Raw genomic sequence first — 14,458 nt, forward strand, 5'->3', positions numbered from 1 at the left:
GCAGTAACGCACTACTGGGAGCTTGCCAAAAGCCAATAACAAGAGGCATTTATGGGCAGTCACCAATCAGCAGCTTTTGAGCCTACCTTGGTATACTTTTCAACAAAGGATACAAAGAGAACAAAACAATTTGGCTTTCATGTCAGTTTATATTTTTTCAGTATATTGGAGTATCTAAAATTCCCATTGCTGCTTAACTTTAGGGTAATACTGTACCCTCTTTTTAGTACTGAGTGCTTTGTATGGTACTCAGCTCTTCCTCAGACTGCTTGACATAAACATATTGATAGTATTAAAACTAAATAAAAGGGCCCTTCACCACCACCACACAGTCTTTTGTTGTTCTTTTGTTAGTTCAGCCACTTCTCCCCACTCAGTCACAACGGCTTTTAGAGGCATTAGAAGTTATTGGCCTTACATTATTATTATTATCATTTATTTGTATAGCGTCACGTCAAAATTCCGTTTCACAGGAACATGGGTATTAACAGCACAGAATGTAGGAAAGTCCCGTGACATTAGGGCGACAGTGAGTTCATTTACTTATAATTCATTTAGAGGAACTGAGAGCCCACAGCCTGGGACATGATGACTGTTTTACTCAGTATAAAGTGTATCATAGTTTGCTGATCACTTCCCTTCTGAACTTGCTTTCTTTCTTTTTTTTAAAAAAAGAGTCCAGCTCAAAAACATCTCCAAAAATCAATAACCATCCTTCAAAGACAAAACAAACTCCTGCCAGATCATTTCCTACTGATCATATCCATTTCTTAAAATCAGATGATTTTTCTCTTAATCTGACCTGTTCCCTACAAATCAGTCCCTGCTTCCTTCTCACATCAGACCGGGTTCCATAAGCAGATGATTACCATAAATTGTACTTCATTTACCCACAAAACATTAAATCTCTCCCCTCCATCAGGGGATTCCCCAGATAAAACGTAAGACCCCATACTCCCAGATAAGGCCACGTCCTTAGAGAGACAGTGTGCCTTATTTTTTTTTCTTCTTTAATTTGTTCCCAGTGATCAAGTTTATCTGCTGGAGTATATTCAATTGTTCACAAATAATTAATTAACCTTTATTTCTGCATTTGAATGACTGATTTTGCCTGTAGAATCCCTGTCTAAACTCATAATTTTAATACACTCCCAGTGGGGTTAGGAGAGGTATGTAATAAAATGCTATGCATTGGACTTAGACAGATATAAAATAAGTAGGCATTTTTGTGTATAGAAAGGGATAAAATGAGGAGATGTGATTTCCCTGAAAGCTCAACCATTTTAATGGTTGTTGTTTCAAAGAACAAAACCAGCTATTTTTAAACCTAAAGGAGCAATTTCTCATACATTTTTTACTCTGCAGCCGGTATATAAACAAATCATTGGAGACATATTAAGGGAAACACAATCTTACTGTGCACTGTCCCTTTAACATACCAGACACACTGAACTTGTGATTAGACCTTTTATGTAATATAGCACATGCTCTAATCTTCTCATGCCAATATCTTTCTAACAATGATAAGCCCCAAATCAGATCTTTTTCTAATAGATCAGTGCTACTCTGTATAGTTTAGAGATGCTCATTCCAAACAAAGCAGATCTGATTCCCTCAGTTTACAATCAACAAATTTAGATCAGCAAAAACATCCAGATCTCACAACCCCCATTATGGAGACCTGTTGCTCCAAACAGACCCCTTCCAGTCCTCCATTTGATCAGTCTGGGCTTTTCTACCTGATGAATTGCCAAAGACCAAACCTTTACAGCTAGGTCAGACATACTCTCCTCTCCCTTCTAAATCAAACCTTGTTGACTGATAATCTTCTATACATCAACCCCCCCCCCCTGCCCTAGATGAGCTATCACTGGATCAGACAGACTGCCTTACACAAGGCTTGACAAATCTACTTTCACTAATAACTAATAATTGCTCTGCATTCTGATTGGTTACTCAGTGTCATTGGAGAGTAGTTCACATAATAACTTCTGTTAATCTAAGATCAGACTTTCTTCCCCAGATCAGATCCGCTATTGTTCAGATCAGACTTTATTATATTTTGTATCATTCAGTTTAATGTTTAAATTGCAAGTTTACCAAATTAGACATATTATTTTGGTTCTTTCATTTTAATCTAAACTGCAGAAGACTCAGGTGCCACAAAGAATCCCACAAATTAGTGTGACAGTATTTACTCACAATTAATGTGTGCTCCTGTATCTATAACTAAGCTTGTTCAATTTGCTTTGTATAAAACTCTACATTGTGAACAAATTAATTAAAGGGTCATTAAAGTATATTTTATTGTATATAGAGTATTTTTTAATTAATGCTTTTTAAATGTAATTACTGTTTTATTTATGGGTTTTCTCCCCTGACAGGTGCCTTTCCATCAGTACCCAAGCGAGTACATTTTGCTTTGGATTTCTTTCCCCATACTTTAAAATGGTCCCCAGGAGAGTCCAGTTCCCAAGATATCAAATATGAAGTGCAGTATAAGAGGTGGGAGCTAAGTATCCCTATATAGAACACAAAGCATGTATCCAAAAATATATATCTACTGTTATTATATGCAATATTTGTAATAATAATATCTTATATAAAGGCTGTTATATAGTGTAGCATGTTCATTATTAGTGTATATGTGCCATTATACACTGTGGTGTGTTCATTATCACTGAAATGATGTCATTATACAGTGCAGAGAGTTCATTATTAATAAAATGATGTCATTATACAGTGCAGAGAGTTCATTATTAGTGAAACAATGTCATTATACAGTGCAGGTAGTTCATTATTAGTGAAACTATTTCATTATACAGTACAAAGAGTTCATTATTAGTGAAACAATGTCATTATGCAGTGCAGGTAGTTCATTATTAGTAAAAATGATGTCATTATACAGTGCGAGAGTTCATTATTAGTAAAATGATGTCATTATACAGTGAGGAGAGTTCATTATTTGTGAAACAATGTCATTGTGCAGAGTTCATTAGTGACTACTGTCATATACAGTACAAAGAGTTCAATTAGTGAAACAATGTCATTATACAGTGCAGAGAGTTCATTATTAGTGAAACTATTTCATTATACAGTACAAAGAGTTCATTATTAGTGAAACAATGTCATTATACAGTGCAGGTAGTTCATTATTAGTAAAATGATGTCATTATACAGTGCAGAGAGTTCATTATTAGTAAAATGATGTCATTATACAGTGCAGAGAGTTCATTATTTGTGAAACAATGTCATTGTGCAGAGTTCATTATTAGTGAAACTATGTCATTATACAGTACAAAGAGTTCATTATTAGTGAAACAATGTCATTATACAGTGCAGAGAGTTCATTATTAGTGAAACTATGTCATTATAATGTACAAAGAGTTAATTATTAGTGAAACAATGTCATTATAGGTCAAAAAAATATAGGTCAAAAAAATAGGTGGCGCAAGTGAATGCTGTTCTGACTAATAATGGTGTAAAATGTATTTCAGATTCCTTGTGTGTCTGATAATGTTCTCACCTTACATAGGCTGTATTGAAATTTCAATTTCAAGTGGAACCAGCTATTTTTTAAACCTAAAGGAGCAATTTCTCATACATTTTTTACTCTGCAGCCGGTATAACAAATCATTGGAGACATATTAAGGGAAACACAATCTTACTGTGCACTGTCCCTTTAACATACCAGACACACTGAACTTGTGATTAGACCTTTTATGTAATATAGCACATGCTCTAATCTTCTCATGCCAATATCTTTCTAACAATGATAAGCCCCAAATCAGATCTTTTTCTAATAGATCAGTGCTACTCTGTATAGTTTAGAGATGCTCATTCCAAACAAAGCAGATCTGATTCCCTCAGTTTACAATCAACAAATTTAGATCAGGCAAAAACATCCAGATCTCACAACCCAACCATTATGGAGACCTGTTGCTCCAAACAGACCCCTTCCAGTCCTCCCATTTGATCAGTCTGGGCTTTTCTACCTGATGAATTGCCAAAGACCAAACCTTTACAGCTAGGTCAGACATACTCTCCTCTCCCTTCTAAATCAAACCTTGTTGACTGATAATCTTCTATACATCAACCCCCCCCCCCCTGCCCTAGATGAGCTATCACTGGATCAGACAGACTGCCTTACACAAGGCTTGACAAAATCTACTTTCACTAATAACTAATAATTGCTCTGCATTCTGATTGGTTACTCAGTGTCATTGGAGAGTAGTTCACATAATAACTTCTGTTAATCTAAGATCAGACTTTCTTCCCCAGATCAGATCCGCTATTGTTCAGATCAGACTTTATTATATTTTGTATCATTCAGTTTAATGTTTAAATTGCAAGTTTACCAAATTAGACATATTATTTTGGTTTTCTTTCATTTTAATCTAAACTGCAGAAGACTCAGGTGCCACAAAGAATCCCACAAATTAGTGTGACAGTATTTACTCACAATTAATGTGTGCTCCTGTATCTATAACTAAGCTTGTTCAATTTGCTTTGTATAAAACTCTACATTGTGAACAAATTAATTAAAGGGTCATTAAAGTATATTTTATTGTATATAGAGTATTTTTTAATTAATGCTTTTTAAATGTAATTACTGTTTTATTTATGGGTTTTCTCCCCTGACAGGTGCCTTTCCATCAGTACCCAAGCGAGTACATTTTGCTTTGGATTTCTTTCCCCATACTTTAAAATGGTCCCCAGGAGAGTCCAGTTCCCAAGATATCAAATATGAAGTGCAGTATAAGAGGTGGGAGCTAAGTATCCCTATATAGAACACAAAGCATGTATCCAAAAATATATATCTACTGTTATTATATGCAATATTTGTAATAATAATATCTTTATAAACAGGCTGTTATATAGTGTAGCATGTTCATTATAAGTGTATATGTGCCATTATACACTGTGGTGTGTTCATTATCACTGAAATGATGTCATTATACAGTGCAGAGAGTTCATTATTAATAAAATGATGTCATTATGGGGGACTTCCGGTGGGCGGGCTGAGGAGTGAGCAGCCTGGAGAGTGAGCTCCGGAGCTGAAAGCCTAAAATAAGTGGATTACCCAATATTAAGACAACTGCTGTACTCCCATATCACCCTCCTTACAGCCCAGATGCGCCCAAGCCTTGGTATAAACAGTGCCCGGCAATTCTTGCATCGGCTAATAACTTTTGCCCTCACCGCAAGTCCGCTAGCACACAGGGTGCACTTGTAAATAACGGCATTACAGCCTTCAGAACTAGCCTACTATTGGTGCCTGGGAAAGACTCCTGACGGAGGCAGAGGAGCGAAGACACTTTGCAGAGCTCCCCACACAGGTCAGAGTTCCGCCGACACGGCACAGACAGGAGCAGACCCCCCCTCCCCCGCGTGCTGCTGCACTTGTAAGGCGAGCTTGAAACTGACCGGAGACGGTCTGGAATCCTGTAAGTGGAGGACGAGCTGAAGAGTGAGCGGGTGATTCCCCCCAGAAGCCTTACAAGGAGTGCACAGGACAGATCGCTACAGCCCGACGTCGGACATCAACGGACCTGCTCGCCCGCAACGGACCGCTTCCAGTGGCGCGAAAAATTGTGAGCGCCATCTTGGTTCAAGCACGCTGAGTCGCACATGGCAATTCCTACGCTGGGAGCTAAGGCAAGCATCTGACTCAGACCGTGCAGCAAACTGCCACATAGGAAGGATCTTGATCTGTGCTGGAGTGGCGCTCCTCCGGCTTGAAGAAGAAAGGGTAATGTAATGTTCCACATCCACACCTACACACAGGCCCTTATCTGAACACAGTGAAGTGACACTTCTCTATTAGGAGCTGGGGTTGGGACATACCTAATACTTTACAGGTGGGAGAAAAGTGTCTCTTTATCACGCTACAAGCACTTTTACCACCCTAAGATCACAACCCCGGGCACAGACTTTTTAGAGCCTCAGGAGTAGACGCTATTCACAAATGAGGCCTAACTGCGTCACCTCGCCTGGCTTATAAGTGGGTTTACTGCCTTACCTGCATACTTGTGACAGAGGGAGGGGAAGGAGGAAGGAAAGGAAAAGGAAAAGAGAGAGACATTTAAAGTATTCCTCTTGACAATATGCTATCTATGTTTCCCAACCTGTGACACTAAACACCCAAAACATTGCTGGGACTTTGGGGAAATAGTATTTGATCAAAAGCCTGCTCTCAAAAGAACTGAGAACTGCATGCCTTTGCCTGCTGAGAGGAGATGTGCATATGTCTGCTGGCTGTCTTTATTGTGACTCTTTAGTGGCTAATACTCTCTTTCAAAGCAAAGTGCAATATTCAAAGAGCTGCCTCTAACAGAACTAGAAAATTGCATTTTTCCCCTTTTTTTTTATTTTTTTTTATTTTATTATTTCTTTAATTGTTGAAAGGAGATTTGTGCATGTCATTTTAATGCAATTGTGATAATTCTTTGTTGCTAACACTCTATATCTGAGCAAAAACAAAACTATATTGTGCTGGTTCATGGATAGATTTCTCTCTGGGAGTAAGATGTCTGGTAAAAACAAGCATGTAGCTAAGAGCAGGGGAGCTGCTGACCATCCGCAGGAGGCACATTCCCCTAGACAGGAGTCCAATGTCAATTCTATGGACACACATGTGGTGGTGCAGCAGCTCTCCTCCATTTTCCTCCCAAAGATAGAAAGCCTCCAAAAGGGTCTAGATCACTTAACGGGTGAAATGAAGCAATTTTCTGTCAGGTTTACCGAAATGGAAGATAGGGTATCAGGGTTGGAGGATACTTCTGTAGCACATGACACCCAACTAGATGCCCTACTGAAACAGAATATAAACCTTCATCAGAGACTAGAGGACTTGGAAAACAGGTCACGCCGCAATAATTTGCGCATTCTAGGAATCCCCGAAAATGTAAAACCCAAAGACCTCATTGGCTTTATAGAAGACACCCTCCCTAGGCTCCTCAAATTGACCCCAACTGTTTTTAAGGGCAGTGTAGAAAGGGCCCATAGGGTGGGTCCAGAGAGACAAACAGACAGAGGTACTACACAACATAGGCAGGTTATGATCAGGCTGCTGCATTTTCAGCTTAAGGTAGAGATACTACGAGCCTACAGAAAGGCCACCCCTGTCTTATTCGAGGGTTCCAAACTACTAATCTTCCAAGATTACTCAGCTGAGTTACTGCGAAAGCGCAAAGAATTTTCGCCCATATGTTCTGACCTAAATAAGAAAGGGAAAAAAGTGTACCTTCTGTACCCTGCTAGACTGAAGTTGCTTACCCCTGCTGGCCCTAGATTTTTCGACTCCCCACAAGAGGCTAATGAATACTTGCGTTGTAATGAAAATAGGGACGGGGGGGACTCGCCTAGATCATCTCGGTCAGACCCGGGATGAGGGAGCAGGGTGGGAACACCTTAGCATTTCCTCAAAACAGGCCCTGAATGGAGTCGACTATGGTCATAACTGTTGTACTGTTGTGTTTCGCAGATATGTTAAGTTTGAAACTTAGTTTTATTTGTTATGTTATATTTTGTCTTTATGCATTGGTCACCTCTGGCATAGTAGACCTCTTATACAGTTGTCAATCTCTTCATTGTCATGGGGAACCATTTACACATAATGTACATATCTTAATATATAGAAATTACTTGCACATACTGTTTTTTCTGGATATGGTAATTGAGATATTGCTGCTTGCCCCTGGGGGTGGGGCTCTGGCCCGTCTTCTAGATGTTGCGGAGCCAAAGCTCACTGGCTTTATTGCTAATCACGGCTCAGATGCGGGACACGGGCTCCACTCCAGGGCACTATGTAACTCAGCATATTTCCTCTCTGGGATGCAAGTAAATACCTTACCCATGCTAGAATGTTACCTAGACATGTTTAGATTGAGAGTTTGCATTGTTTGTTTTATTACTTATTTATTTATTTTTTCTATCTCTTGGAATGAGCCACGACCAATGCACTGTGAAGCGCTGTTCCTAGTGGACAGTGGAGTTAGAGCAGTTAATTATTTAGATAAGAGATTGTTGTATCAGCCAAAGGAGCGGCAGAGACTTATGCTCTGTCAAATAATACTGATCAACTATTGTGCACTTATTTTTGTTTGCAGGATTTGCCTGCATATATTACTCCTTATAACTAACATAGCCAAAATACTATTACCTAATCCTAGGAGTGGAACATTGGTTCTATATCTGGATGTGGCGAATCCAGAATTCATTAGTTTAAATGTTCACTACAATAAAAATGTAAAACAAATACTCCACCTCCTAACACTCTACAATCCACCAAGTCTTCTTGCAGAAATGCGAGTAATTAATGTGATTATGGTCAGGACCCTACTGTACGTGTACAAAACAAATGTAAGCATAGAAAACAGAGAAGGTTTTTTTTTTTTTTTTTTCTTTCCCTCTCTCTCTCTTCCTCTCCTTTACCCCTTTCTTCCAAGTGTCCCTCCTTCTCTCTCCCTCTCTCCTACACAGGACCGACGTGACCCGAGCCCATATGAAATTACCTAGATGGCGGTAAAGTTTATAACATGGAACGTGGGGGGGATTAATTCTCCCGCCAAAAGAAGTACTATACTGACACATTTGAGGCGTTTAGGAGCCGACATTGCACTATTGCAAGAGACTCATCTTTCTGAGACAGAGCACGAGAAACTAAAGAGAGACTGGGTGGGTTTGGTAGAGCACATCTCCTACACTAATTCAAGTAGAGGCATTGCAATTCTGTTTGGGAAAAGAGGGAACGTTGAGATTTTACACACACTTAAGGACAAGGAGGGTAGATTTTTAGTAGTCAAAGTTAGAGTAAACCAGAGGGTTTTGGTAATATGTAATATATATGCCCCAAACTGTAAGTCTACTACCTTCTGGACACAACTCATACAAACACTCATTCCTTTCTCGGGCCTAGAGATCATACTTGGGGGAGATTTCAATTTAGCACCAAATCCCATCTGCGATAGAATGCGAGATCCGGAACGTGCGACGGGGGTATGCCGGCCAGGGGGCAATGGTACCTTTGAGCGTAAGATTTTCTCTAGAATCTCTAACGCCCTACAACTTGTTGATGTGTGGAGGTTAAGAAATTCGGAAAGTAAAGACTTTACTTGCATCTCTAGAGCCACTCCAACACTATCGCGAATAGATCTCTTTATGATATCCTCTAGCATAATTCCGAGGGTTACCAAAACCAAGATCCACAATGTGGTGGTCTCTGACCATGCACCAGTTGAACTTATGATCTCGGTCGGAGCTGTGATTGCCAATAAGAATACGCTTAGATTCCCGAGTTTCCTTTACGCCTCTGAGGCCTTTGCCAAGCATTTAACACATGCGTGGAACGACTTCTACACAGATAACCAAGCCCACCAGGACAACCCAGAGTTGTTCTGGAATACGGCAAAAGCGGTTCTTTCAGGCGACATTATTACTTATGTAGCTGCCTTACGAAGAAAAACACAAGCCAAACTGCAAAAACTGCAGGAAGCCCTAACGGAATCTTACCAAGCATACTGTGGCAACCCGTGCCAAGCCCTAAGAGACAAGTATCTTGAAACCAAAGGCGAACTGGATGTATTTCTGGGTCACCAAGCGGTTACGCAACTCCTCAGAACCAATGCTAAATATTACAGAGAGGGAGACAGATCTGGTAGGCTGTTGGCTTCGCTGGTAAACAAGCGGACGGCTCGTAAACCTATTGCGGCTATCTCCTACCGTAACAAGACACATAAAACCCCAGAGTCCATAGTGAAAGCCTTGGCGGACTACTACACCACCCTATATACTAGCCAGAAGCAGCCCTCTCAAGAGGTCATAACATCCTTCTGGAGGGATCTTGATCTCCCACAACTCAGGGAAGAACAAGTGGCGACCCTTAACTCACCCATCTCTCCTGATGAAATTCTAAAATCTATCTCCTCTATGTCTAATGGGAAGGCGGCGGGCCCCGACGGCCTCCCTGCTGAGTTCTTCAAAATGCTCAAACCCCAGATCACACCTACCTTAACTAAATTATACAACTTATATTATAGGGACTTGGTGTCGCCTTCTCAGGTGTTCACAATGGCACATGTGTCATTAATCCCGAAGCCAGGGAAACACCCCGGTTTCCCGGAGTCCTACCGCCCCATCTCCCTGCTTAATTCGGACTACAAGATACTAATGAAGATCTTGGCCGACAGGCTCAAAGTAATCTTGACAGATATTATTCACCCGGATCAAACCGGATTCATGTGCCGCAGAACATCTGTGACTAACGTGCGACGGGTGCTGCACTCCATAGCACACTACGAGAACAGGCCGGGACGTCCGGAGGCATTGGACCAATCGGAGGCCTTCCTGCTATCCCTGGATGCGGAGAAGGCCTTCGACAGGGTGGAATGGGGCCATTTGATGGATGTGTTGAGACGTTTTGGCTTCTCGGGACCATTCCTTCACTATATTGGCAACATATACACGGCCCCATGGATTTCCATTATGGCTAACGGGTTGTTCTCACCGCGCATTACTCTACAAAGGGGCACTCGCCAGGGGTGCCCCTTATCCCCCCTCCTTTTTAACTTGGCTCTGGAGCCATTGGCTGTAAAACTACGTAAGGTCTACCCGGGCATGATGTTAGGAAATGAGAGGCTGCATCTAGCACTTTATGCGGATGACATGCTCCTATTCGTGGAACATCCGGCAAAACACATCCCGAAAATCTTGGCGACAATTGAAGCCTTCGGATCTTTCTCGGGTTATAGAATAAACCAAACTAAATCAGAAATCCTGTGGCTTCGGAAGCGCAAGACACAATTATGCTCCTACCCATTTCAGGAGGCCAAAGCCACACTTACTTATCTGGGCATTCAACTGTCCACCAACAGGCAAACCTTATACCATGATAATATCACGCGGGTGTGTCGTGACCTGGCACAAACCTTGGAGGGATGGAGGAGTCTGCCGATTTCCCTCACAGGACGAATCCACTTAGTAAAAATGGTAATCTTACCACGGATCCTGTATCCCCTCTTGATGCTACCGTTTCTGATCACTAGAAAAGACATGGCGCTATACACAAGGGCCCTATCTGGGTTTCTGTGGAGAGGGGGTAAACCTCGAATAGCACTAACAAAATTATATGCACGCCCCTCATGTGGTGGACTGGGTCTCCCCGACCTGAAACTGTATAACTGGGCAACGCTAGGCCGCCTCATGCTGGACTGGCAACTCAGAACAGAACACTTCTATACTCCGGAATTGGAGAAGCATGCTCTGGGGGGACTGGATCCCTCATTCCTACCCTATGCTCAGCCTAATAGCATCCCCACGGAAACCAAGGACAGCTTCCTTTATAAAGACGTGCTGAGGGCGTGGCGACTGGCTCTTGGTTATATTGGCCGTTGTTATGCATCTCCCAGGTTAACCCCACTGAGAAACAACACCTGTTTCCCCCCTGGGATTGACACCTCCCCATTTACTGTCTGGGAGACTAGGGGATTGGGTTCGGTGGGGGATGCTCTAGACCTTTCTAGAAGATGCGTCAGGTCCTTTGAGGATCTGCAAACTCAATACGGGCTACCGAGGGCCCACTTTTATGCCTATCTTCAGATGAGGCATTACATTGACCAGCTAATTAGGGAAGACTCACAATTTTGGGACCCGCACGCATTCCACATCTCGATATCAGCCTATAAGCTAGGAAGCTTTTCTATCTCAGGAATATACAAAACACTGCTAAACCACACGGAATCTAAACACCTAACCATGTTAGAAAATAAATGGAGGGGACACCTAGAGAGGGAAGATCTATCAGAACTAATTCAAAGGAGCATAGAGAATGTTAAAAGAGCAACACTGTCTATGACTCTGAGAGAATCTCAGATACGGATGTTGCATAAGGATTATATTATCCCACGAAGACTAGCCAAATGGAAGCAGGGAGTGGTGAACGAATGTAATAGGTGCAAGTTACGTGATCCAGATTTTCTTCATTTCTTCTCTACCTGCCCACGAGTTAGGCAATTTTGGGGTAGGATAGCCTTCTGGATCACAAATGTCATTAAAATCAGGGTCAAGATAGAAACAGAGCAAATCTGCTTCTTGGAATGGGGGGAGCAGGACCCTAGACACATCCCAATACTCACTACTATGATTCTAATGGCCAGAAAGGTGATACTTGGGGTTTGGACAGGGAGCTCTGCTCCTACCTTTAATGCATTTAAACACAACTTGCACAAACAATTGCTTATCGAACAGCTAGACACCAAAATGGACACCGACAGAAGACTTAAACACTTTATTACTAAATGGCGGAAATTTATCGATACTCTAACCTTAGAAGCACAAAAACAGTTATTGTCTCCTTTTGCACACACTGAATATATGCTGACAGCCTCTCTGAGGGGAGAGTGGACATTCTTATACCAGACACGGGGGGGTGGGGGAGAGGGGAGAGAGATTATTAATATCTAATGAGCTAACACCGCCTACCCGTCCTTGCTACCATTTGTTTGCCCCCCCTCTTTGGATCCTTTTGGATCCCCCCTTTCTCTTTTCTGGGTTTTTTTTTTTTTTTTACCTTCACAGTTAGAATAAGACTGACTCATTCTATGATAATAGTTGGGACACCGCATGGCTGATTAGTTTAAGTTCAAGTTATAGTTAGGTTAAGTTTGAGTTTAAAAAGAAAATTTACAGCTTGTTAATTCTCCATAAGAAATGGATAGTAAGTGAAACTCAAAAAAAGAGGGACATGAGATAATGATGTATGGCGTTATTGACTCTATATCTACCGATATTTATGTATACAAATCTTCATTTGTTCGTGTTATAACTGTCTTGGATGTAAAAATGTGAATCTCTCTGTACATTTTCTTATGTCCTTAATAAAAAAAAGAATATTAAAAAAAAAAAAAAAATGATGTCATTATACAGTGCAGAGAGTTCATTATTAGTGAAACAATGTCATTATACAGTGCAGGTAGTTCATTATTAGTGAAACTATTTCATTATACAGTACAAAGAGTTCATTATTAGTGAAACAATGTCATTATACAGTGCAGGTAGTACATTATTAGTAAAATGATGTCATTATACAGTGCAGAGAGTTCATTATTAGTAAAATGATGTCATTATACAGTGCAGAGAGTTCATTATTTGTGAAACAATGTCATTGTGCAGAGTTCATTATTAGTGAAACTATGTCATTATACAGTACAAAGAGTTCATTATTAGTGAAACAATGTCATTATACAGTGCAGAGAGTTCATTATTAGTGAAACTATTTCATTATACAGTACAAAGAGTTCATTATTAGTGAAACAATGTCATTATACAGTGCAGGTAGTTCATTATTAGTAAAATGATGTCATTATACAGTGCAGAGAGTTCATTATTAGTAAAATGATGTCATTATACAGTGCAGAGAGTTCATTATTTGTGAAACAATGTCATTGTGCAGAGTTCATTATTAGTGAAACTATGTCATTATACAGTACAAAGAGTTCATTATTAGTGAAACAATGTCATTATACAGTGCAGAGAGTTCATTATTAGTGAAACTATGTCATTATACAGTACAAAGAGTTAATTATTAGTGAAACAATGTCATTATACAGTGCAGGTAGTTCATTATTAGTGAAACAATGTCATTATACAGTGCAGGTAGTTCATTATTAGTGAAACTATGTCATTATACAGTGCAGAGTTCATTATTAGTGAAACTATGTCATTATACAGTACAAAGAGTTAATTATTAGGGAAACAATGTCATTATACAGTGCAGTGAGTTCATTATTAGTAAAATGATGTCATTATACAGTGCAGAGAGTTCATTATTAGTGAAACAATGTCATTATACAGTGCAGAGAGTTAATTTTTAGTGAAACTATGTCATTATACAGTATAAAGAGTTAATTATTAGTGAAATGATGTCATTATACAGTGCAGAGAGTTCATTATTAGTGAAATTATGTCATTATACAGTGCAGAGAGTGCATTATTAGTTAAACTATGCCATTATACAGTGCAAAGAGTTCATTATCAGTGAAACAATGTCATTATACAGTGCAGTGAGTTCACAGCCACATGTTTTAAATTATCAGTATAAATGTGGCTTATACACAGCAGCATGTTTATCAGCATAAAGGTGCCTTATACACAGCAGCATGTTTATCAGTATAAATGTGCCTTATACACAGCAGCATGTTTATCAGTATAAATTTGCCTTATACACAGCAGCATGTTTATCAGTATAAATGTGCCTTATACACAGCAGCATGTTTATCAGTATAAATGTGCCTTATACACAGCAGCATGCTTATCAGTATAAATGTGCCTTATACACAGCAGCATGTTTATCAGTATAAATGTGCCTTATACACAGCAGCATGCTTATCAGTATAAATGTGCCTTATACACAGCAGCATGTTTATCAGTATAAATGTGCCTTATACACAGCAGCATGTTT

At 40.1% G+C, this 14,458-nt stretch overlaps 1 protein-coding gene across 1 annotated transcript in view; it reads left to right on the forward strand.

The window, feature by feature from the left end:
• The first annotated feature begins 3,125 nt into the window (after positions 1–3,125).
• IL10RA (interleukin 10 receptor subunit alpha) overlaps positions 3,126–14,458 on the forward strand; it is a 37,494-nt gene continuing 26,161 nt past the window's right edge. Inside the window, exons 1-2 of the mRNA XM_053691136.1 lie at positions 3,126–3,144; positions 4,645–4,765. Coding sequence (XP_053547111.1) covers positions 3,126–3,144; positions 4,645–4,765 — 140 coding nt within the window. The remainder of the gene's footprint in view (positions 3,145–4,644; positions 4,766–14,458) is intronic.

Source organism: Bombina bombina, chromosome 8 (genome assembly GCF_027579735.1).
Source record: "Bombina bombina isolate aBomBom1 chromosome 8, aBomBom1.pri, whole genome shotgun sequence".
Taxonomy (NCBI): Eukaryota; Metazoa; Chordata; class Amphibia; order Anura; family Bombinatoridae; genus Bombina; species Bombina bombina.